The sequence below is a fragment of the Cynocephalus volans genome, chromosome X, assembly GCF_027409185.1.
Source record: "Cynocephalus volans isolate mCynVol1 chromosome X, mCynVol1.pri, whole genome shotgun sequence".
In the NCBI taxonomy this organism is placed as follows: domain Eukaryota; kingdom Metazoa; phylum Chordata; class Mammalia; order Dermoptera; family Cynocephalidae; genus Cynocephalus; species Cynocephalus volans.
This window is the reverse complement of record NC_084478.1, coordinates 49190860-49216796: the sequence shown is the minus strand read 5'-3', so window position 1 is coordinate 49216796 and position 25937 is coordinate 49190860. Positions and strand designations below refer to the sequence as shown.

The 25937-nt window shown below is 35.1% G+C and overlaps 1 protein-coding gene across 1 annotated transcript in view; it reads right to left on the bottom strand.

The window, feature by feature from the left end:
* Window positions 1–25937, bottom strand: part of LOC134367978 (cilia- and flagella-associated protein 47-like) — a 1412159-nt gene that overhangs the window by 18394 nt on the left and 1367828 nt on the right. The window contains 1 exon segment of the mRNA XM_063084614.1: window positions 18593–18754. Coding sequence (XP_062940684.1) covers window positions 18593–18754 — 162 coding nt within the window.

Sequence of the window (25937 nt, the reverse complement as noted above, 5' to 3'; positions counted from 1 at the left end):
ATAAAAAAAATAGGAAGGTTGTTTTGATACTTTTGAGCTTGGTTATGTTTTCGTTCTACTTCTTCAGTACACTTTTCAGCCTTGCATCATTATGCTTAAAATGATCCCTTGACACACTTTAAATAAGTAAAAACATATAAAGTGAAGTGTATTCCTTAAAACAAACTTCTTAGGCCCCGTCTTTCTTGTCCTTTACTAGGGACACTGGTGTTTTACATGTTTAATTTAAGAGACAGAGCAGCCACAACCAAATGGTGTGCCATGCATTTTTTCTCCTCCTTTCCTCTCCCTGCATCTCCAGGAAACAAGAAAAATTTGTAGTCATCACAGTATGGGATCACTCTTCTTCAGAATTTATTTTACTCCTAACATCTGAGGAAAAGAGAGATACTGAATGGGATCATGGGGAAGTGGTGGAATTCTGAATATGACTTGGTCTTCCTGTTTTTTCTATCCTATTTTATTTCTTTCTTATATACTCCCAAATAGTTTTCTAGATCTTCAGAATGACTTGAGATTTCTAATATCCACATGGGTATAGCCTTCCCAGGGTTGGAAAGTAAGCTGGATATATTTAGTAGCTTATTTACATAATTGGGTAACTTAAAATAAACTAAAAACAGATTTTACATAAGGCAACGATTAGTTTCAACTGCCTTAGAAAATTGACCCATGAAGAAAAAGTAAATTTACCTCCTGCTGTGGATTGAATGCCCCCCCAGAACTCACTGAAACTTCATTCCCAAGGTCGCAGTGTTGAAAGGTGGGACCTTTAAGAGGCGATTGGATCTTGAGGATTATGATTAATAGGTTAATGGTTTAGTGGGTTATCACAGGAGTGGCACTTGTGCCTTTCTAAGAAGAGAAAGCGAGCATGTTAAAAAGCTCTTGCCATTCTTGCCCTGTTATACCCTGCATTGCCACGGGATTCTATGTAGAGTCCACACAAAGAAGAAGTTCCTCACCAGATATGGCCCCTGGACTTTGGACTTCCCAGCCTCCCAAACTGTAAAAATAAATTATATTTCTTCATAAATTACTAGTTTCAGGTATTCTGTTATCAGATACAGAAAATGAACTAATACAACTCCTTCTGTAGCTTGATTATGTTACCCAGAATAATCTGAGCCTTGCCTCTCAGAGTTCCAGCTGGTGACAATATCCAGAAGGAATCTGGAGAAAGTTTATTAACACAGAAGAAACTTAAAATACTCAAGTAAGCATACTCCACTGTGGCATGCCTGCACATTCTTTAACATATTTCCCATCAAAATGTGGGGCCTGCATTCACTTTCTTAAATCCAGGCTAACATAGTGACTCTCTTGTAACCAATAGAATGTGACTCAAGTGATGATATGGAACTCGTGGGTCTAGGGCAGAAAATGCCATGCATCTTCCACCTGGGTCTCTTGGAATGCACACTCTGTGGGAAATCCATCACCACATAAAAAATGCAACTAGCTGGGACACCCATTATAGAGAAACTACATGGAGGCACTATTGTCGACAGACTCAGCTGCACTATCAGCCGATATCCAACATAAGCTGCCAGTAATAAGAGTAAGCCATTTTGGTCATGTAACCCAGTCAAGACTTCAGATGACTGTGGACATGGCCAATATGTGACTGCAACTGCATGAGAGACCCTAAGTCACTAAGGTGTACCAAATCTGCACATGTACCCCAAACAGGTACCCCATACCTGCACTATAAATGTACTTATTGAGAATAATTGTATTTGCTGTTGAATCTTAAAAAATAAACAAACAAACCCCTCAAGTATCAATATTATAAAGGATGCATTATTACAGTCTCAGAACCAAAACTGAAAAAAATTGAAATCTATACTTCAGAAAATATTCTATTAGGAATTTTGGATTTCTCAGTAATTTTGAGTAGTTCATTCAGTATAAGAGGGCCATCAGAGTTCAAGACATGGGTCAATTTTTTTCATATTTTGAATACATTTGTCGTGCAGAATCGTATATCCTACAATTTCTGATAAATGCATTCATTTACTAGGAAAATGTTTATTGAAATATAATGAAGTATGGCAATTTCACTTTTCTTTTGAGACTCTCCTTGAATTTAATGCTTGCAGAAGTATATAAAGATAAAAGATACTAGATTGTTGAAGGGACACCTGCACTCTCATGTTCATCGCAGCTTTATTTACAAGAGCCAAGATATGGAACCAACCTAAATGTCCATCAATAGACAACTGGATAAGGAAAATGTATATATACACAATGGAATACTACTCTTCCATAAAAAAGAGTAAAATTCTGCCATGCTCAGCAACATGGATGAGCTTGGAGAAAATTATGTTAAGTGAAATAAGCCAGGCACAGAAAGAAATACTCCATGTCTTCTCTTACAAGTGGGAGCAAAGAAAGAAAGGAAGACGAAAGAAAAGAAAGAAAGAAAGAAAGAACAATCACAGTACTACATTGAAGTTTCATAAGGAGAGAACAGAACTGTGGTTACTAGAAGTGGGAAAGGAGAAAGGGGAAGGAGTTAGGGAGAAATTGAGTAATGGACACAAAGAATAATTACATTTTGTAATGATGAAAATGCCAATAATACTAATTAGATAATCAAAAATTGCACACAAATACTAATAGTCGATTCTGTACCCCATAAATATGTATAATTATGTTTCAATTAAAATAAATAAATAAAGGGATAAATAAATAAGTAAATAAAGGGATAAATAAATAAATAAATGATATGAGCTACTTTTAATTTTAAACAAAACATCTGAGAGGATATGAGCAATGTTAATTAAAAACAAATTCAGGGTAATTTGATTATAAATGAAGCAGAATGGTTGGTTCCCTTTTGCTTCTGCTGTAAATACATATTGCCTATTTGCTTTTTTCCCCCCAGTTTTTAAAAAATACCTGGGCTAAAGAAGAAGACCTTCTTGTGTTAGAGTCTGAGCCATATGTCATACATTTTCTGGTAGTACTCTCAAAAAAATTACCTGAAAGACATTTTAAAAATCAAGATACCCAATGAAAGTATAAAAATAAGTTCAATGACAGTTTGAGGAAATTGACATTTTTCTCAAATGGCCTAGTGTAAGTATAAATGTATGGTCCAAGGCGAATCAAAGAACGAGAACTAAGCTACTCATTTCCCACTCTAAGAAGACTAAGACATACATTCGATCTTGTCCTTTTATCATAGGAAATAAGAAATAGTAGATACAGCATACCTGTAAAATATTAACATGAGTATTATTAAAGTCAGAGTCTGCTGAAGCTAGGATGATGTTACTCAAAACATTGGAAGAACAAATCATATTGGCATCTAAATTAAATTGGATGTCCAGTAAAAATATGCCCCTGTTCTCCCCTCTTTCTGACAGTAAACATTGACCTTGATCTATGTCTCCAATTAAATAAATGCAGGTAGAGTTTCCAATTAGATTTAGAGACAACATAGGCAAATGAAAATAATTTATTTTTCAATTTAGACAGAAATAATTATAATGATATTTTTCCAGAAAACTTAACACATTTTATCATAGACCTTTATTTACAGTTTTCCTTTGTCATCTAAAGTTTTGAGACTTTTCTTTTGATTGTAATCTCTTATAACTGATGATTGAATTATTTAATTGCATCTGTCAAGAGGAATCATAAGTGAGGTAATGAAGGATGGAACTTGTGTTATTTTCAATTCAATGATTTAGTTCTTATGTATTTATTAAATTAAATGCAGGATAATATTACAGAGTGATTAATTTAACAAGGACACCCTATAATAGCTTGATTACTATGGACTCTATAGATTATTTATTTTCTACAACCAAGAAAGAGGAAGGATAATTTTACTCATTAAAGCGCCATACCGGTTATGAAATAAAGCCATATTCTCATGTTTTTGGTGGAAACTACCTTGCATCTCTTTAGTTAATTTTCACCTGTATGTTAAACTTGTGTTGTAGAATATTTAGAACAGACCCCTAGTAGCAAGGACTATGGGCAAAGCTCGTGTTGTGCAGGCAAGATATATATGCAGAACTAAATGAAGGAAAACTGGTTTTCTTCCACAGCTTTCTCAGAGTAAACAATTAAGATATTAAAATATACCGCCTACTAAATAAGTAGAAATTCATTTTTTTCACTCCTGATTGCAAAAGGAATATATTAAACCTGATCAAACTGGGAAAATTATACAGGCCAATGCGAAAAGAATGCTTAATAAAGTAACATAAGAGCAAAGCTCTAATCATGACCATGCTATGTTTATTTGGAGCTTTTTAACCTAACACAAATTCCTGTTGATTACAACAAACAATTTACTTTGAAAAGACTTTAAATATATAATGGTTTTATGCAATAATATACGAACTCACATTTCCACATCATTTAAAAAAATGACTGATCTTTGAAAATGTTTTTAAAAGAGTTTCACAAGATCTCTGAATAGAAATACCAAATAATTAAATATTCCAGTATTCCCCAGAAACCTAATAAATACACCAAGCTTGTGTTTTGTCTCTAAATGTACTTAGAGGCAAATTTATATTCAATGACCACTGAAGATATTGCTTATTCATTTCTTTACCATGAAAACCAAAATATTTGGGGATTTCATTCTTTTAGAGTGTACTTATTAATCATCTGCTACATGTTTGGCACTGAATGAGTCCTAGTCCCTGCCCTCATTTAATTCAGCTTAATAATGATGAGAGCAGACATTACACATATTACATAGTATGACACATCATAATCAAACTTCTGAAAAATAAAACGAAAGAAAATATCTTGAAAGAGACTAGAGAGAAATAAAATGTTGTTTAAGGGGAATAGCAATTTTAATGACAGTAGATTTCTCCTCGAAACCATGGAAGCCAGAGGAAATGACACAATATTTTTCAAGTGCTGAAAGAAAAGAACTCTGAACCATGAATTCTATATTAAGCAAAACTATTCTTCATTAATGAAGCAAAAATAAAAATAACCTCAAATTAAATAAATATAAGGGAATGTGTCATCAGCAGAACTAACCTTACAGAATAGCTAAAGAATGTTCTTTGAAGAAAAAATAAATGAAAATGGAAAGAGGCTGGGACTTCGGGAGGAAAGAAAATCAGTGGAATGGGTAAAAAATACAAGTGAGTAAAATGGACTATTTTTCTCATGAGTTTTCAAAAATATACTTGAAAACTGAAGCAAACATGGTAACATCTTCAGACGGTGCTCAATGTACACAGTGGAAATACTTCAGACATTTACATTTAAATAGTGGGAGGATAAAGGAACATAAATGGAAGTGAGGTTTCAATGTTCCTCTTGAGGCAGCAAAGTGTTTATAGCAGTAGACTGTGATTTTTTTTGGTGTATGAATATTGTAATACTGATAGCAACCACCAATAAAACAAATTATACAATGATGAAAAACAAAAGATAAATAGCAATGGATTATAAAAACTCTTCAGGTTAACCGTAGTAAGGCATGAAAAGGGAAATAAGAATTAGAAACAAAATAAACAAACAGAAAATGAGAAATAAAATGGCAGAAATAAGCCCTATACATCCACAATTACTTTTATTTATTTATTTATTTATTTATTTCGAATTTTTATGAGATACAAAGCTGATTGTCCCCCCTCCTGCCTATGATGTGGGGGCAAGATTCATATTGGAGACATACCCATTACCAGAAATTGCTTTTGTACCCTTTGTCCTCTTCCAATTATCCCCCAACCTCCTTCCCCCTCCCCCTCTCCCCTCAACTTAAATTTGTAGGCCTAGGAATGTTCCCTCCCTCTGTTGGATCACGGCACTACTGTGGTCTTTCTTTCCTGCCTTCCTTTCTCTCTTAGCTCCCACAAATGAGTGAGCACATAAGGCATTTATCCCTCTGTGCTTTGCTTGTTTCACTCAACATAAGTTTCTCCAGGTTCATCCATGTTGCTGCAAATGGGAGTATTTCATTCTTTTTATGGCAGACTAGTATTCCATAATATATATATACCACAGTTTCCTTATCCACTCATCTATTAATGGACATTTAGGTTGGTTCCATATCTTGGCTATTATCAACAGAGCTGCAATAAACATGGGAGTGCAGGCATTCCTTTGACATGATGATTTCCATTCCTCCGGATATATACCCAGAAAAGGTATTGCTGGATCATATGTAAAATTTATCTGTAGTTGTTTGAGAAACCTCCAAATTGTTTTCCAAAGTGGTTGTACTAATTTACAGTCCGTCAACAGTGCAGTAGTGTTCCCTTCTCTCCACACCCTGGGCAGCATTTGTTATTCACTGTCTTTTTGATTATAGCCAGTCTAACTGGAGTGAGGTGGTATCTCAATGTGGTTTTAATTTGCATTTCCCTGATAACTAGTGATGTTGAGCATTTTTTCATGTACCTGCTGGCAATTTGTATGTCTTCCTTTGAAAAATGCCTATTCAGTTCCTTTGCCCATTTTTTAATTGGGTCATTTATTTTTTTACTATATAATTGCTTGAGTTCTATGTATATTCTGGACATTAGTCCCTTGTTGGATGAATAGTTGGCAAAATTTTTCTCCCACTCTGTAGGTTGTCTTTTCACTCTGTTGATTATTTCTTTTGCTGTGCAGAAACTTTTTAGTTTCATATAGTCCCATTTGTTTCTTTTTTCTTTTTTTTTTTTTTAATTTTATTTTGTCGATATACATTGTGGCTGATTATTGCTCCCCATCACTTCTCCCTCCCCCCCTCCCCCCCAACAATGTCCTTTCTGTTTGCTTGTCGTATCAACTTCAAGTAATTGTGGTTGTTATATCTTCCCCCCCCCCGTTTTGTGTGTGTGTGTGTGTGTGTGTGTGTGTGTGTGTGAATTTATATATTAATTTTTAGCTCCCACCAATAAGTGAGAACATGTGGTATTTCTCTTTCTGTGCCTGACTTGTTTCACTTAATATAATTCTCTCAAGGTCAATAGCCAAGAGTTGGAACCAGCCCAAATGTCCATCATCAGATAAGTGGATATGGAAAATGTGGTACATCTACACAATGGAATACTACTCAGCTATAAAAACGAATGAAATACTGCCATTTGTTTATTTTTTCTTTTGCTGCTTGTGCTTTTGGGCTCATGTTCATAAAGCCTGTGCCCTAACCTAACTGCTAGTGTTTCACCTATATTTCCCATTAGTAATTTTATGGTTTTGGGTCTTACACCTAGGTCTTTAATGCATTTTGAGTTGATTTTAGTGTATGGTGAGAGATGCCTATCAAGTTTCATTCTTCTACATATGGATATCCAGTTTTCCCAAGACCACTTGTTAAAGAGGCAATCTTTTCTGCAATGTAGATTTTTGCTGCCTTTGTCTAATATCAGATGGCTATAAGTCTGAGGATTGATTTCTGGGTTCTCTATTCTAATCCACTGGTCTGAATGTCTATTTTTATACCAGTACCATGCTGATTTGGTTACAACAGCTTTCTAATAAGGCAGAGTTTGAAGTCAGGCAGAGTTATGCCTTTGGCTTTTTGTTTTCCTTCTCAGGATTGCTTTGGCTATTTGGGGTCTTTTGTTTTTCCATATAAAAGGCAAGATTGTTTTTTCAATTTCTGTGAAGAATGTCATTGGTATTTTGATGGGGATTGCATTGAATCTGTAGATCACTTTGGATAGTATAGGCATTTTCACAATGTTAATTCTTCCAATTCAAGAGCATGGAATATCTTTCCATCTTTTTGTATCTTCTTTAATTTCTTTCAGAATTTGTTTGTAATTCTCATTGTAGAGGTCTTTAACCTCCTTGGTTAAATTGATCACTAGGTATTGTATTTTTTTGGTGACAACTGTAAATGGGCTTACTTTCTTTATTTCTCTTTCTGTTAATTCATTATTTGAGTATATAAATGCTACTGATTTCTGGGCATTTATTTTGTATCCTGCAACGTTACTGAAGTCATTAACCAGCTCTAGGAATTTTTTGATAGAGTCTTTAGGTTTTTCTATATATAGTATCATGTCATCTGCAAATAGGGAAAATTTGACTCCATCTTCTCCAATCTCAATTCCCTTTATTTCTTTTTCTTTACTGATTGCTCTAGTACCTCCAGCACTATGTTGTACCTCTCTCACTAGTGGTGAGAGTGGACATCCTTGTCTTGTTCCCGTCCTTAAAGGGAAGGCCTTCAATTTTTCTCCATTCAGAGTAATACTGGCAGTGGGCTTGTCATAAATGGCTTTTATTGTGTTAGGATATTTTCCTTCTATACCTAATTTGTTGAGAGTCTTTATCATGAAGGAATGTTTAATTCTGTCAAATGCTTTTTCAGCATCTATTGAGATAATCATATGGTCTTTGTCCTTGAGCTTGTTGATGTGATGTATCACATTTATTGACTTTCATATGTTGAACCATCCTTGCATCCCTGGGATGAATCCCAATTGATCATAGTGTATAATTTTTTTAATATGTTGCTGTATTCTAATTGCTAATATTTTGTTGAGGATTTTAGCATCTAGGTTCATCAAGGATATTGGCCTGTAATTTTCTTTTTTTGTTGTGTCTTTGTCTGGTTTTGGTATCAGAGTTATGTTAGCCTCATAGAATGAGTATGGGAGAGTAGAGTCTGTTTCAATTATTTGGAACAGTTTCATGAGAATTGGTTTTAATGCCTCTTTAAAACTTTGATAGAATTCAGCATAAAAGCCAACCAGACCCGGGTTTTTTTTTTTTTGGTTGGAAGCTTGCTAATTTCTGCTTCAATCACCTTGTTTGTTATTAGTCTGTTCAGGTTTTCTATCTCTTCTTGGTTCAGTCTTGGTAATTTGTATGTGTCTAGAATCTTATCCATATCTTCTAGATTTTCAAATTTGTTTTCATATAGTTGTTTATAATAGTCTTTAATGATTCTTTGTATTTCTGTGGTGTCAGTTGTAATATCTCCCTTTTCATTTCTGATTTTTGTTATTTGGGCCTTCTCTCTCTTTTTTTTTTTTTTTTTTTTTTTTTTGTTAATCTAGGTAATGGAGTGTCTATTTTGTTTATCTTCTCAAAAAACCAACTTTTAGTTTTCTTAATCTTTTCTATTGTTTTTGGGTCTCTATTTAATTTAGTTCTGCTCTGATCTTAATTATTTCTTTCCATCTGCTGCCTTTAGGTTTGGATTGTTGTTGTTTTTCAAGTTCTTTGAAATGTAGCATTAGGTCGTTGATTTGGAGTCTTTCCATTTTTTTGATATAAGCATTTACTGCTATAAATTTCCCTCTCAGTACTGCTTTTGCAGCATCCTACGAGTTTTGGTATGATGTATCTTTATTTTCATTAGTTTTTAGAAATTTTTTGATTTCCTGTTTTATTTCTTCTTGGACATTCAGGAGTCTATAATTTATTTTCCATTTATTTGTATATCTTTCAGTGATCTGCTTATTGTTTATCTCCAGTTCTAGTCCATTTTGGTCTGAACAGATTGTTGGAATGATTTTAATTATTTTTTAATTTGCTGAGACTAGATTTGTGACCTAATATGTGGTCTATCCTGGAGAATGTACCAGGAGCTGATGAGAAGAAAGTGTATTCATTAGCTGTTGGGTGAAATGTTCTGTATATGTCTGCCAAGTCAAGTTGGTGTAGGGTGTAGATTAAATCCAGTGTCTCTTTTTTGACATGTTGCCTGGAAGTCCTGTCCCATACTGAGAGAGGGGTGATCAGATTACCCACTATTGATGTACTAGGACCCTTCTCCTTCTTTAGGTCTAAGAGTGTTTGATTGATATATTTGGGTGCTCCAGTATTGGGTGCATGCATGTTTATGATTGTTATGTCATCTAGCTGGATAGTTCTCTTTATCATTATATAACAGCCTTCTTTGTCTTTTTAATTTTATGGTTTAAAGTCTATTTTGTCCAATGTAAGAATAGCTACTCCTGCTCGATTTTGGTTTCCATTTGCATGGTATATCTTTTTCCATCCCTTCACTTTTAGTCTATGAGTGTCTTTACAGGTTAGTTCAGTCTCTTGAAGACAGCATATACTTGGGTCTAGCTTTTTAATCTACTCAGTTAGTCTGTGTCTTTTGGATGGGGAGTTTAGTCCATTCACATTGAGGGTAGTTATTGAGAAGTGTTGTTTAATTCCTGTCATTTAATTGCTAATTAGGTGGCTTAGATATCTTTTGATCATTATTTCCCCTTTTATTTCTCTTCTCCAATGTGAGTTGGGGATTTAATGTTGACTGGCTTAGCTTCTTTCTCTTTCTTGCTGGCATTTTTGTTTTAACAGTGGGTTTTGCTCTTTATTGTGTATTTGTGATGATGGTCACCATTATTCAGAGTCCAGATGAATGACTCCCTTGAGAATTTCTTGCAGGGCTGCTCATGTGGTTGTGAACTCTCATAACTTTTGTTTGTCTGGTAAATACACTATTTCTCCCTCATTTCAGAAGGGGAGCTTTGCTGTGTAAAGAATACTTGGCTGGCAGTTTTTTTTCTTTTAGTATTTTGAATATATCATTCTACTTTCTTCTGGCCTGTAGGGTTTCAGTTGAGAAGTCTGCTGTTAGTTTGTTGAGGGTTCCCCTATAAGTAACCTGATGCTTTTCTCTTGCTGCTTGTAGAATTCTCTCTTTGTCTTTGAGCTTTGCAAATTTAACTATAATATGTCTTGGGGAGGATCTTTTTGGGTTGAACCTGTTTGCGGACCTTTGAGCTTCCTGGATCTGAAGGTCTGTATCTCGCCCTACACCTGGAAAGTTTCCTGTTACTATTTCCTTGAGTAGGTTTTCAATACCTTTTCCCTTCTCTTGCCCTTCAGGAATACCCACAATTCTGATGTTAGAGTGCTTGAGATTGTCTGCTATCTCTCTTAGGTTTTCCTTATTATTTTTAATTATTTTTTTCATTTTTGGTCTGCCTGAGTTATTTTAAAAAGACCATCTTCAAGCTCTGAAATTCTTTCTTCTGTTTGCTCTACTCTGTTGCTCAAGCTCTCAGTCATGATTTTTATTTCATTGAGTGAGTCTTTCATTTCTAGAAGTTCTGCTACACTCTTTTTTTATGGTATTAATCTCTTTGTAGATTTCATCCTTCATATCTGGATGCTATTTCTTTTTTCATTATGTTGGTTAATTGAGTCTTCCTTTATTTCTTCAAGTTCTCTTAAGATCATTACTCAAAATTCTTTTTCAAACATTTCAAGGATTCCCTGTTCCATGTAGCCTGACTTTGGGGCATTACTGTATCTTTTCGGTGCTGTCACTTCTTCTTTATTGTTTGTACTTCTAGTGTTTTTTCACTGATGCTTGGTCATTTGGTAGGAGGTTTGCTTCTTCTATTACAACGAGGTTGGCTGTCTAGTGGCCTTGGTTGCTACTGCTGGGGGTGAGCTGACTTACTTGACAGTAGTTGTGGTGGTGATTATGTTAAACCAGCTTGGTTCCTGTTCTAGACTCTGTGGTCATAGAATGAGACCCTAACACCTGGAGTTCTGCTGGGCCAAATGCAGTGGGTCAGATCTGTAACCTGGTGCTCCCTCCTCGGTCTAAGGTGGGATGAGGGGCCATGTGGAGCCATGTGGTTCCACTAGCTGGCTGGTGCCAGTAGGCTCACCTGTGTGGTGCTGGTTTGGGGTGATGGAGCAGGGCATAGAGTTCCCCTCACCTGGGTCCAAGGTGGCAGGGTGGGGGTTTGTGTTGAGTCGTGCAGTTCTGCTGGCTGACTGGCTGGCACCTGCTGGCTCACCTGTGTGGTGTTGGTTCAGGGTGGAAGGGTGGGACCAGGAGCTCCCCCCTGCCTGGGTCCAAGGTGGCAGGGTGGGGGGTCCATGTGGAGCCACCTGGTTCCACTGGCTGGCTGGCTGTCCCCCAATTACTTTTAATGTAAGTGATGTAAATAGACACAAATAGATATTAAGAGATTAGCAAAGCAGATTTTAAAAGGATCAAACTATATGCTGTCTATAAGAAGTACACTTCAAAGTACACTATAAGAAGCACACTTCATTTAATGACACAGGAATATTGAAAGTAGAAGGGCGAAAAAACATTATACTGTGCAAATGTTTATTTTTTAAAAAGCAGGAGTGGCTATCAATCATAAAAAAAAGAATGAAATTCTGCCATTCACAGCAGCCTGGAAGCACTTGGAGAAAACTATGTTACGTGAAATAAGCCAGGCACAGAAAGAGAAATGCCACATGTTCTTACTCATATGTGGGAGTTAAAAAAGTAAAAATAATTAATAATAATAACAGTCAGTTGAACTTCTAGAAAGAGAGAGTAGAACTGTGGTTTCTAGAGGTGGGAAAGGGGAGGGGGCAAGTGGGGAGGTGAGTGGTTGGTTAATGGTCACAAAATTACAGCTAGATAGGAAAAAATAATTTCTGTTATTGTATAGTTGTGGTAGGCATCTATAATTAACAATAATTTACTGCATGTTATCAAATGCCTAGAAGAGAGGAGATCAAATCACATCACAAAGAAATTAAGTTTTGCAATGATGACTATCCTAATTAGTCTGACTTGATCATCACACATTTTATACATGTATTGAAATATAACACTGTTCCCCCAAAATATGTATAATCAATATGTTACAATAAAAAAATATTATTATTAGATGAACTAGACTTTGGAGCAAATACATTTGCCAGGGTAAAAGAGACATTATATAATAATAAAAGAGTAAATGTGCCAAAAAGACACAGAAATCTCATGTAGCAAAAAATCAGATCTTCAAAAAAACACATAGCAAAAATAAATAGGCAAATTCGCAATTATATCCAGAGATATCAACACCTCTCTCTCTTTAATTGATAGAACTACTGAACAGAAAATCAGCAAAGTTAGCAAAAGAACTGAACAATACCATCAACTAATAGGCTCTAATAGATATGTATTTGTAGAACACCCTATCTTTTTCTATTTTGTTGATTTATATTTTTATCCATAAACCCCATTCCCAAACAAGTTTCTTAGAAGCACAGGTGATTAAATTTATGCAGAGTATGTTTTCTGCTCACAATGAAATCAAACTAAAAATCTCTAAGAGAAAGACAACAGAAATCTTCAAACACATAAGTTAAATAACACTCTTCTAAGTAACCCATGCATCATAGGGATAGTCTCAATGGAAATAGAAAATACATTTAAAACTGAATGAGTATGAAAATACAGCATATTAAATTATTGGAATGCAGCTAAAGCAGTGCATAGAAAGAAATTTATAGCAATAAATATTAATAATAGAAAAAAGGAAAGGCCTTAGATCAATAATCTATGCTATGCTTCCACTTCAAAAAACTAGGAAATTAAGATCAAAATAAATCTACAGCAAATAAAAGAAAGAAAACAGTACTAACAGCAGAAATCAATTAAAACCAAAATAGAAAAACAATAGAGAAAATCAGTGAAACAAAAAGTGAGTTCTTTAAAAAAGCTCAATAAAACTGACAAACCTCTAACATGATTGGCAATGATAAATGAAAGAAGATGTACATGACTTGTGGAGGTTTAAAAAATCTTGATTCTCATTTGATTTTTAGAAAGAGTTCTTTAGCTAAAAAACTTAATGGACAAAATCCCACAGCCAGCAGGGCAAAAAGCCTACCTAATCAATTCTGATCAAGTATATGTTGATTCTCAGTTGATTTTTAGTATAGGGTTTTTAGGTAACACATATATGGGGCAAAAGCCCACAGCTAGCAGGCAATGGCCCATCTAATCAACTCTAATCACTGTTTAGGTATGGGATTGTATACTTTAATGATTTTAGAGTTGGCAGGTGGTGGACATACTGATCTTGTTAAGAGATTTTAAAGAACTGCTATAGCAAAATATGTGAGAAATGTTTGCTGAAGAGAAAAGTTTTTGTTAAGGGAAACTTAAGGTATAATCACAGATACATAGAATCATAGGAATGTAATGATTGTCTTAGCTGTTATAAAAATAGTTATATCTTAAGGTAAAGATAATGATCACAGTGAAACTAGCTTAACATTTCACTAATTATACTTTGGAATATCATGCTGTTAGTTTTAATGATGTTATTATGTTCCACCATTTAAGCTATAATTAGCTATGGACATCTTTTGTCACATTGTGCATGTTTTTGTGTCCTTTTGAAATGACTGAATCAACTGATTTTTCTTATGAAACTTCCTTGTCTTTACAATAAAAGCAGAAGCTAACTTTGAATCAGGGCTGTACCCAGTTTCTCCTTCTAACAGAGAACTTGCTGAGGTGCAGTTCCTTTGGGTTTCTCACTGCATTCATGTTGCTTTGAGTGACCCTTTTTTTCATCATCATATACAGTGAGAAGTGTAACAATGACCAATTTCAGAAATGAGAGAGGGATATCACACAGACTCTGCAGATATAAACAGTAAAATAAGAAAATATTATGAACAACTCTAAACTCATAAATTTGACAAATTAGAAAAATGAAGCAATTACTCAAAAAGCACAAACTACCAAAACTAACCAAATATAAAATAAATATCCTGAGTAGGCAGATAAATGTTAAAGTAATTAAATCCAAAATTTTAAAACAGCTTCTGAGAAAGAAATCTTTAGGCCCAGATGATTTCACTGGATAATTCTACCAAACATTTGAAGGGGAATTATAACCAATTGTAAATACAAAATAGAAGAGGAGGAAACATTTCCTAACTCATTTTTTTGAGCACAGTATTACCTAGATAGCAAAACCAGACATAGAGACTGCAATAATAATAATAACAACAAATTAATTAATTAAAAAATTTAAACAGAAAACTATAAGTCAATATTTTTCATGAAGTTAGACATGAAAATAGTGACCAACTTATTGCAAATCTAATGCAGCAATGTGTAAAAAGAAATATATATCAAGAGCAAGTGGAGTTCATTATAGGAGTGAAAATCCAGTTCAATATTTGAAATTTAGTCAATGTAATCCACCAAAGCATGAAGCTACAGAAGAAAAATAGCATGATATTATCAATACACACAGAAGAAGCGCATGACAAAATTTAATACACAGTTTTGATAAAGACTCTTAGAAAATTAGAAATAAGAAAATTAGGAATTGTGTTCCCCAAAATATATGTTGAAGTTCCAGCCCCTGGCACCTGTGAATATGACCTTACTCAAAAATAGAGTCATTGCAATTATAAACAAGATGAAGGCATTGTGAGTTAGAATAGGCCCTAATGTAACACGACTGGTGTCTTTATAAGAAGAGAAGAGACACAGATAGAGACACACAGGGAAAATACCATATGATGTTAGAGGCAGAGATTGGAATGATATGCAAATGTATGAAAACTTATACGGAATCTATAAGTTGAAAATTCCAAAACACTGATGAAAGAAATCAAAGAATATCTAAATAAATGAAGAGAAATATCATATATGGCATTGTACAGTAAATACAGCAAAGTACATAGTATAATAAGTAGTATAGTAAAGATATCAAATATCAGCAATTTGGTCTATTGGTTTAATACACTCCTTTCAAAATAAAAGAAGACTTTTTTTTGTAGACTTAGACAACTTCTTTTAAAATTTATATGGAAATGTAATAGAACTAGAATAGCAAAAAGAATTTTGAAAAGGAATAATAAAATGAAAGGAAGCACTCTACCTGAGTGTGGTATTAGCAGAGAATAAATGGAACAGAATAAAAAACCCAAAAGTAGAAAAGCATAAATAAATCTGCTTGATATTGACAAAGTTCCAAAATCAATTCAATGAAAGATGGATAGTATTTTTAACAAATGTTGCTGGACCACCACAGGGAAAATAATGACCTTGACCTAAACCATGCACCATAGAGAACAATTTTGTATGAAGTGTAAAACTCTAAAACTTTTAAAAGATAACATAGGAGAAAATCTTTGGGATTTGGTGCTAAAGTTCTTAGGCATGACAACAAAAGCCATGTTACATAAAAGAAAAATAATAATAACTTGAACTTCAAGATTAAAAACTCTTGCACCATAAAAATGTTGTTAAGAAGTTGGAATATAGAGAATATACAAAGAACTTTAAAATCTCAGCAGTGGAATAAAAATTATCCAATTATAAAATGGGCAAAATAAATGAGTAGATATTTCACCAAAGAGTAGATACATATGGTGACTAAGCACATGAAAAATTGTTCAGCAACAATTGCTATTAAGAAATGCTGATAAAAACCACAATGTGGTATCACTATACATCTATTAAAACAGCTAAAATTTAAAGATAATAGTTTAAAAAAGTGCTTGTGAGGATGAACAAAAACTGAATCATTCACAAATTGCTGGTGGGAATGTGAAATGGTAAAGTCAGTCTGCATTTTCTTACAAAACTGAATATTCTATGTATGTTCTCCATGCCAGAGCAGTCTACAAGCTACTAATTGATGAAGGATATAATTTAGCACAGAAAAGGGATTTATTGCTGCTTCGCTTTTGATTCGGTGTTTCAGGAGAGCACAAAATATAATGGACAATATTCTCCCATGTTAAAGACGCTAAGTTAATAGTTCTAATATGGGACCGATAGAGTTGAGCTATTGCACTGAAAATAGGATCAGAGGACTCATAGACACAAAGCTAATTTGATTCGCGGGCTTGATAGAACTAAGAAGGGTTTTACTTCTGTGAAACACTCATTTGGGAAATGTGTAACCAGATGGTTCTCTCTGGACATTAAAATACAGGATATTTAACATAAAAATACTTTTGCCTCTCCCAATGTTAGGTTTTGGATAGTTGATCAGGTTGGTCAAAGATATGAAAAACTACGTAATAATAATAATAACACTATTTATTGAACATTTCCTAATTTCTTGGCTTTCTGCTGAGCAATTTATATACATTGCATCACTTGTCCTTACAGCAACATGAAGAGGTATATTCTGTCAGCTTCACTTTAAAAATGAGGAAACGGAGGCTCACAGAAGCAAAACTATATAGCTGAAGGTCACACAGGTATTAAGTGGTTGAGCAAGATTTTATTTCTAATTTTGCTTGACTGTAAACCCAACATTTTTTCACCAGAATATCATATTTTCAAACTGTAAGAGAAATCCCAGGTCATATAGTCCAACTTCCATCCAATCTTCTGATTCCTTCTATGCTGTAGGTACTCCTTTGACTTATGATTGAATTATCTCTAATGAGGTAGAACATCCTGATCCCCAAATCCAGCACTAAATTCAATTGACTTTACCAAAAGTCAAGCTTTTCCAATCTGTCTACTTACTTCTCTCCACTTCTCCAAAAATGTCCTAGCAACCTCTGGACAGCAGCAATAGCCAACTAACTAACTGATCTACCTCCATTCACTCTTATTCTTTTTTGTTTTCTACACATTTCAGCTAAGGTGTTTTTGTTCCAAATATATCACTTTCCTGAATTAATGATTTTCCATTCCTCTCAAACAGCAAACACCTTGTCATGGCCTACAAGAACAATAAGTGCTGGTTAGTTCAGCTCTCTCCCAGTTTACCATCTTGCCAAGCTTAAGTCTTAATAAAGTACTTTTTCATTCTCAAGAAAGTCTAAGTTTGGACAATGAATTTTGAGTTTACCCTATCTATAAAGCCTTTCATCGTCTGTCTCCAAATACAAGTGATTACACATTTAACTGTTGATCATTCATCTTAAGTATATAAGTGTGCGCATTCATGCACACCCAGTACCTTTGTTAAAGTTCATTTCTATAATAAATATAGGAAACAGCCTGAACAATCAAGAAAGACAGAAAGTTAAGTCATCAGTCTTGGAAATGAATAAAATCAGTACGTTAATTATTTCCTTTTCATATTCCTACTTTTCAGGTCTTGTGCAGCATAAATAGAGAATGTGCTCAGTACTACTGAGTAACATGAAACCTTTCTTTTTCCAGTCATCAAAGCTTAGCTCTCGTGTTGAGTGGACAATCTTACCCTTATTAAGAACAGATATAACCTACACAAATTTTGTAATGAAAAAAAAATTAGCATCAGATGTTAAATATAAAATTTCAGGTAGCATTTAAATGCAACTATAGTGTATTTAAAATATATTTTGCAGGATTCTCTTCCAGTTGGCTGAGTGGGGTAAACAAATCCTCTCCACCCAAAGCAACCACAAGGCTGGACAACTGTTAAAAACAACCGTTTCATCACTCTGAAAATTGACCAAATGAATCCAACAGACTGAGAGGTGCTTCTTTCGGAAAACCACTTCAGATAAATACAGCATAAGAAGACACATGCAAAAGACTACATATTGTGTGATTTTATTTATATGAAATATCCAGAAAAGGCAAGGCTATACATTTGATTTCACAACATCATTAAAATTTACTGAAAAACAATCCATCTATCTTTGAAAAAATACATTGGAACATCCTTTGAAAAACAAATAGATATATCCTGAATTTCAATATCTAATTATTAACTTTTGCTTCTCTTTGTGGTCTTCATTTTATAGACTCTGTTTTCCAATTTTAGATAAAAATTTATGAAGTCTATAAAGCTTTGAGTCATACAAGCAACACTGCTCTGGTTTAACCAGCAAAAGATGACCTATGGGGTTTTCCATCTTAAAGTCCGGTCCACAGTTCAGGATAAATTACAGAACTCATTACATACTTTTTTTTTGTTTGATATATTACCTTGTCTGACTTGTCAGTCTGAAGTCAATAACGGATTCCTTAAATAAAGCAAGTCCTTTAATGTCAGTGACATCATCTACATCAGGCTCAGTAGCAACCGACATTATGGGAAACTTCCAAATTCCATCTGTTAGGCATTCTATTTTCAGTGTAACATGAGACCTGGAATATAAAAGAAGATTTTTAAAGATGCTGTAGAAAAACAGGAAAAGAGAATACATATAACGAATCACTTTCTAAGGTCAAAATGTAAGTAAGCCGTGTGGTTTCAGCAAAAAACGAGGACATTTAATTCTTAAATAATGTATGCCTGAAGGATAGCAGCTCTCTGGTTTCTCTGTGCAGCGGGGAGTGGACTGAGCTGGGCGTCCCATGTCACCTGCCTCTTCCGGCACTGCTGACTCAGGGCTTGTGAGCCGGACTGCTCTCAGGCCTCTCCAAGCAGCGGGGACCGACCTGGGCTGGAAGTCCCAGGGCGCCTGCCTTTTCCAGAATAGCTGTCTCGGGGCGTGTGGGCCCATAGTCTCTCCTTCCTCTCTAAGCAGTGGGGACTGGCCTGGTCTGGAGGTTCACTGACTCAGGGTGTGTGGGCCTGACGGCTCTTAAGTCTCCGTAATCGGTGGGGATTGTCCTGGGCTGGAGGTCCTGCAGTGCCTGCCTTTTCTGGTGCAACTGACTGCGCGCGTGTGGCCTCAGAGGCTCTTAAGTCTCTCTAAGCGACGGGGACTGACCTGAGCTGAAGGTCCCAGGGCACCTGCCTTTTCTAGGGCGACTGACTCGGGGCATGTGGGCCCCATGGCTCTCAGGCCTCTCTGGGCAGTGGGCACTGGCCTGGACTGGGGTCCTGCGGTGCGTGGTTCCTGCCTGTTCTAGCGCAGATCCCGGGCCTCCGGTAGTTGCATTTTTTTTTTTTTTTTTTTTGTCTTTTTCGTGACCGGTGCTCAGCCAGTGAGTGCACCGGCCATTCCTATATAGGATCCGAACCCGCGGCGGGAGCGTCACCGCGCTCCCAGCGCCGCACTCTCCCGAGTGCACCACGGGCTCGCCCTGCTAGTTGCTTTTTAATAGTTGAAAATTGGTCGCTTTGTGGGAGAGAGCGACACTAGGAACCGTCTACTCTGCCATCTTGACCAGAACTCTCTAAGAGTGTTTTAGAATAACTCTAGGGGTCACCACCCTCAGCCAGGGAAGTGCAGGCTGCCTCCATGGAAGTGAGCAACGAAATGTAGAAGACTGTTAATTACAATTTAAAAATAATTTTTAGGTATTAGTTTATATTATCATTTTCCCTTTGAGGTAATTATTTTGTGGGGCATCTTATCTACTTGCTAGTTATGTTCTGAGAACCAGCAATATATGCACAAAAAGTTCTGAAAATTTTCTGTAACCAGCATAGAATACCATAGCATGTAAATGAATAAACAATAAAGAACGAATGAAAGAGAGATAGAGAAAGAAAGAAGGAATGATTACAATAATACATTAAACTTTTAGAAGGAGAGAACAGAACTGTGGTTACTGGAAATGTAAAGGGGGATGGGGAGAGGGAGAGGGAGTGGGATTAATGAGAAATTGGTTAGCAGATACAAAGAATGATTACATATTGTAATAATGAATAATCTCACTATCCTGTTTTGACCATCACATATTGTACATAACTATTGATAGTCAACTTTGTACCTAACAAATACAAATATGTATAATCAATTATGCTTCAACTAAACAATATTTTAAAAAATAAAAATTTGTGATTGCAAAAAAACAAAAAACAAAACCAAAAAGCAACCTAAGGATGGATTTGGCAAATGGACCCAAGATTTAGTCTAATAGATATTCCATTTGGGGATTTTCTGTCAAAATGAAACACTGTGAGAAGGTCTTTCCAACTCTTGCTTCACATAGAAAATTATATTTTCTGTGGACACCTACAGAGCCTCATATAATTGACTTAAATTGAAGGTTTTTAAAAATTAAATCACAACTGGTAAAGACCACACACACCTTACAAAACAACATATAATTGAGTGGCAGTTGAATTAAGGAGGAAAGTTAGTAGAGAAAGACTTTCAAAGCATTTGGCTATGGCAAAGAGTGGAGTGACAGGGCAGTAGCTAGAGTCGAGGAATGATTATTTGTATGTTTCCTTGTTCAGGATTGAAATCACTCAAACACTTAATGGTGTGGTTGCAATATCACAGGTCAGGATTTAAAATTGAAATCATAAACCACTTATCCCAAACTGTCAGAAAGAACAGTTCTGGGAACTCTTAATCCTCTTTAGGTAGGACTGTAAAATTATTCAACCATTTGGGGAGGAATTGGACAATATCATATCAAATTTGAAAGCTACACAAGATAAACCAGCAATTTTACTGTTAGTAATTTCCCCTGAAGATATGCCTCCAAGATTTGAAGAAGTGATGTGTTATTAGGATGTTCATTACTGCATTGTTTATGCTATCAAAAACACTGGGAGCAAAATTTAAAAAATGTTCTTTCACTAAGGTGCTGGTAAAAATAAGGTATGTTGCATAGAAATGATGGAATACTACTTAGAATAATTTAGCCAGTGATGACTGATAAATCACCTTAAACTTAACACATCCAAAATGTGAACCCTAAACCTCTAACCTCTCTCACACTCTCCTATCTTTTTAAATGGAACTATATTACTCTTGTTCCACTATTTTAAGAGCCATATGTCAAGAACTGATTTTTTTCTACTCTTGCTATATTGCAAGGATGAGAAGACTTCCACAATTTAGAGCCATTATTTTATTTTTTATTTATTTTTCTTATTTAACTTTGTCTCTTCCAGTGAATCACTACAAATATATTTGGAACAAGGAAAGGCAGAAGTAAGTGAATATGTACATATATGCACAAAGTGCAACCGTTAAATTACATAAGATCACTAACCATCACTTACAGAATTCTATGAATCACATTCACAAGTTGTCCTACATCAGCTCCCCAAATATTTATCCTTCAATAGTTTCTCATTGTTTCTAACATAAAAAAAAACTCATAGCATCAAGATCTGTGTGATCAGATGCCAGCCAAACTCTTCAATCTTATTTCCTCCTTTGCTCACTGCATGAGGGAAGCACTGACCTTCTTGCTACTCATTCTTCATGACATGCTTCTTCTGCCTCAAATGCTCTTACCAGAAAATTTCATCTATAAGATCTCTGTTCAGACATCACTTTATGGAAGCCAAACTATCCATCCTGTCTGATGTACATCCTTCCTAGCTCTCTATTCCCCTATTGTTTATTTCCTTCTGAGAACAATCTGAAATTTTCTTGCTTACTTACGCATTTATTTCTATTATCTATTATTCATATTGGACTATATACTCTAAAAGTGCAGGAATTTTGCTTCTTTTGTAGACATTAAATAATTTTTTGATAAATTAATGAACATGTTCAAGTGAACAAAGCAGAATAATTCCATTCAACAGGTCAATATTTTGAGTTAGTGGGAATTCACTGTGTCAACCTATTGGGCCCATGGGGGGAAGAACACTCAGTTTCAGAGATGACACAGTGAGGCATTTTATGGTCAATTCTGTGGATTCATAACAATGCATATATGTGATATTTGCTATTTCAGGTTGTCGCTTCCAAACTGTGTGAAATAGAATTTTGGTTTTTCATTCTGTTCAGCTCTTGAGCAGATAAAAATTCCAGGAAAAAGTCAAGCTAAGGTAATTAATATTTCTGAAGACACCATAAGACAAATGATATCTAACATTTCTCTATTAATAAAAAAGTTTAGCGGTGGGTTAAATTAAGATCATCAGCCTGATTCATAAAAATATTTATTATTGATTTCCTAAGTTTTTGTGTTAGGCCCTTGGTATTTATTAAAATAAAAGGCCAAGACCCATAGAAATAACATTTGTAGACTTTTTTTCTGGAAAACCATCATTTAGGACACCGACTGTTATTTTTATTATGTAAAACACTGTATTCTAGTCTGTGAAGGAATGTATGGGAAAAATTACCTAGTATTCACTGCTGTGAAGCAATGTTATACTTTCTGTTTACCAAAACATGAGAATTTTGTTGTTCGTTTTATCTTGCCTGTGAGGAAGAGAAGAATTGGATTTAATACCTAATTCAATTATCTAGGTAAGTCATGGTATAATTATTTTCTCGTTTTTCAAAATTCAAAGCTATTGGCTTCATTTTGATTTTTCTCATTTAACAGTGTCTCACAGTGAATCATCCCAAGTATATACGGAAGAAAAAATGATAGTAAATAAATGTATACATATATGCACAAGATGGACTCGTTATAGTTTAGTTTTTGCTTTTTGTTTGGCATTTAGCTTATTATTTTATTTTTTATTGATCATAATTAATTATATGCATTTTGGGGATATAGCATTGAATACCATCACTTGTGTACAACATGTGAGGATCCAATAAATATTATTTGCATATTCATTATAACAAATCATCATTATTCTTTGTGCCCCTTCCCCATATCTTCCCAATCCCCTGCTCCTTCCCCACACCTCTAGTTTAAACACACATTTATTCTCACTTCTTCTGAAAGTTTAGCATATTCTTGTGATCTTTTCTTTCTTTTCTTGTCCTTCCTTCCTTCCTTCCTTCCTTCCTTCCTTCCTTCCTTCCTTCCTTCCTTCCTTCCTTCCTTCCTTCCTTCCAGCACCCACTTATGAGTGAGGAAATGTGGTATTTCTCTTTCTGTGTCTGGCTTATTTTGCTTAACACAGCTTTCTCCAAGCTCATTCACATTGCTGCAAATGGCAGAATTTTATTCTTTTTTATGGCTGAGATGTATTCCACTGTGCATATTTACCACAGTTTCCTTAACCAGTCATCCATGGATGGACATTTAGATTTGTTCCATATTTTGGCTATTGTAAGTAGAGCTATGAAGAACATGGGAGTGTAGGTATCCCTTTGACATGATGATTTCCATTCCTTTTGGTGTACACACAGAAGTGGGATTGCTGGATCATGTGGTAGTTCTACCTGTAGTTGTCTGTGAAACCTCCGTACTGTTTTCCATAATAATGACTGTAGTACTTTACAGTTCCACCAGCAGTGTATAGGAGTTCCCCTTTCTCCACAACCTCGCCAGCATTTATTATTCTTGGTCTTTTTAATAAAGGCCAGTTTAACTGGGGTGAGTTGATATCTGTGTGATTGTGATTTGCATTTCCCTAATGATTAGTGATGCTGAGCATTTTTTCATGAGTCTGTTGGCCGTTTGTATGTCTTCTTTTGAGAAATATCTATTCAACTTCTTGGCCCATTTTACAATAAATTATTTGTTTTTTTTTTTTTTTTTTACTATTAAGTTGTTTGAGTTCCTTTTATATTCTGGATATTAATCCCTTGTTGAATGCATAATTTACAGATATTTTCTCCCATTCTGTAGGTTGTCTTTTCACTTTGTTGATTGTTTCCTTTGCTGTGTGGCAGTTTTTTTAGTTTGATATAATCCAATTTGTTTATTTTTTCTTTTATTGCTTGTGCTTTTGGGGTCTAATTCATAAAGTCTTTGCCCTGTCCTACTTCCTAAAGAGTGTCACCTAGGTTTTCCTTTAGTAGTTTGTTGCTTTGTGTTGCTTTGCCCCCCACGGCTTTGTCACCCCACGTCCCCTGGGTGATGGAGATGAAAGGATTACTCAAAGCCCATCTCGTCTGAGCAGTGAGAAGCCCCGAAGTGGTTAACTTCCCTTCCTTGGGAAATTAATGCTGAATTGGGGTTCTCTTCCTGCATTTATTTTCCAGACCAGGAAGTTGCAGGAGGAGAACAAAGGTGGGGTTATAGTTTAACAGTATAGGCTGGTAACTTTCAGTGAAACAAGTCAGATGACATTCCAGTAAGGCAATTAACAAAAGCTTGATATTAGCAAACATTCATTCCTACAGCAATCTCTCAGTATCTTTACATAACAATCAGTAACTAGTCTGTCTTTGAGCCAGCAACCTGCTGTGCCACAATTCTTATCTTGCAACAGAGACTTATAGCTTGAGAAAAATTTCCTGTCCTTGCAAGATCAATATTTGAAACTGCAAGAATTTGGAAAACCAGGCCCTGTGAAGTACATATGCTTTTTAATATATTTCACAGTAGTTTTATGGTTTTAGGTCATATAATTAAGTTATTAATGCATTTTGAGTTCATTGTGGTATACGGTGAGAGGTACAGGTATAGTTTCATTCTTCTGCATATGGATGCCCATTTTCCTCAGCACCATTTTTGAAGAGGGAGTCTTTTCCCTAATGTATGTTCTTGTTGTCTTTTTCAGATTAGTTGGCTGTAAGTATGTGGGTTGATTTTCAGCTTCTCCCTCCTGTCCCATAAGTCCAAGTTTCTGTTTTTATGCCGGTAACATGCTGTTTTGGCCTATGGCTTTGTAGTATAATTTGAAGTCAGATAATGTTATGCTTCCTTTATTTTTTATCAAGATTGCTTTGGCTGTTTGTGGTCTTCTGTTGTTCCATATGAATGTTAGCATTGTTTTTTTCTATTTCTGTGAAGAATATCATTGGTATTTTGATGGGGATTCCAGTGAATCTGGAGATTATTTTGGGAAGTATGGACATTTTTACAATGTTAATTCTTCCAATCCAAGAGCATAGAATGTCTTTCCATCATTTTGTTTCCTCTTTAATTTCTTTCAGTAGTTATCTGAAGTTCTTGTTGTAAAGATTTTTCACCTCCTGGGTTAAATTGGTTATTAGGTATTTTATTTCATTTTTGGTGACTATTGTAAACAGACTTGCTTTCTTGATTTCTTTTTCTGTTAGTTCATTACTGGAGAATAAAAATGCTACTGATTTTTGTATGTTGATTTTGTAACCTACAACATTACTGAAATTCTTAATCAGCTGTAAGAGGTTTTGCGTAGACTTTAGGTTAATCCACGTATAGGATCATGTCACCTGCAACTAGGGACAGTTTGACTTCATCCTTTCCAATGTGGATGCCATTTCTTTCTTTGTCTTGCCTGATTGCTGTGGCTACTACATCCAATACTATGCTAAATAGGAGTGATGAGAGTGGGCATCCTTTTCATACTCCTATTCTTAGGAGAAAAGATGAAAGCTGTTTTTTTTCAGGATGATATTGCTTAATTTGAGAGTCTTTATCATGAAGAAATGTTGAATTTTGTCAAATGCTTTTTCTGCATCTATAGAGATAATCATATGGCTTTTTGCTTGATTTTGTTGATGTGGCGTATCACATTTGTTGACTTGCAGATACTGAACCATCCTTGCATCTCTGGGATGAATCCCACTTGAATATGGTGTATAATTTTTTTGATGTGTTGCTTTATTCTGACTGCCAGTATTTT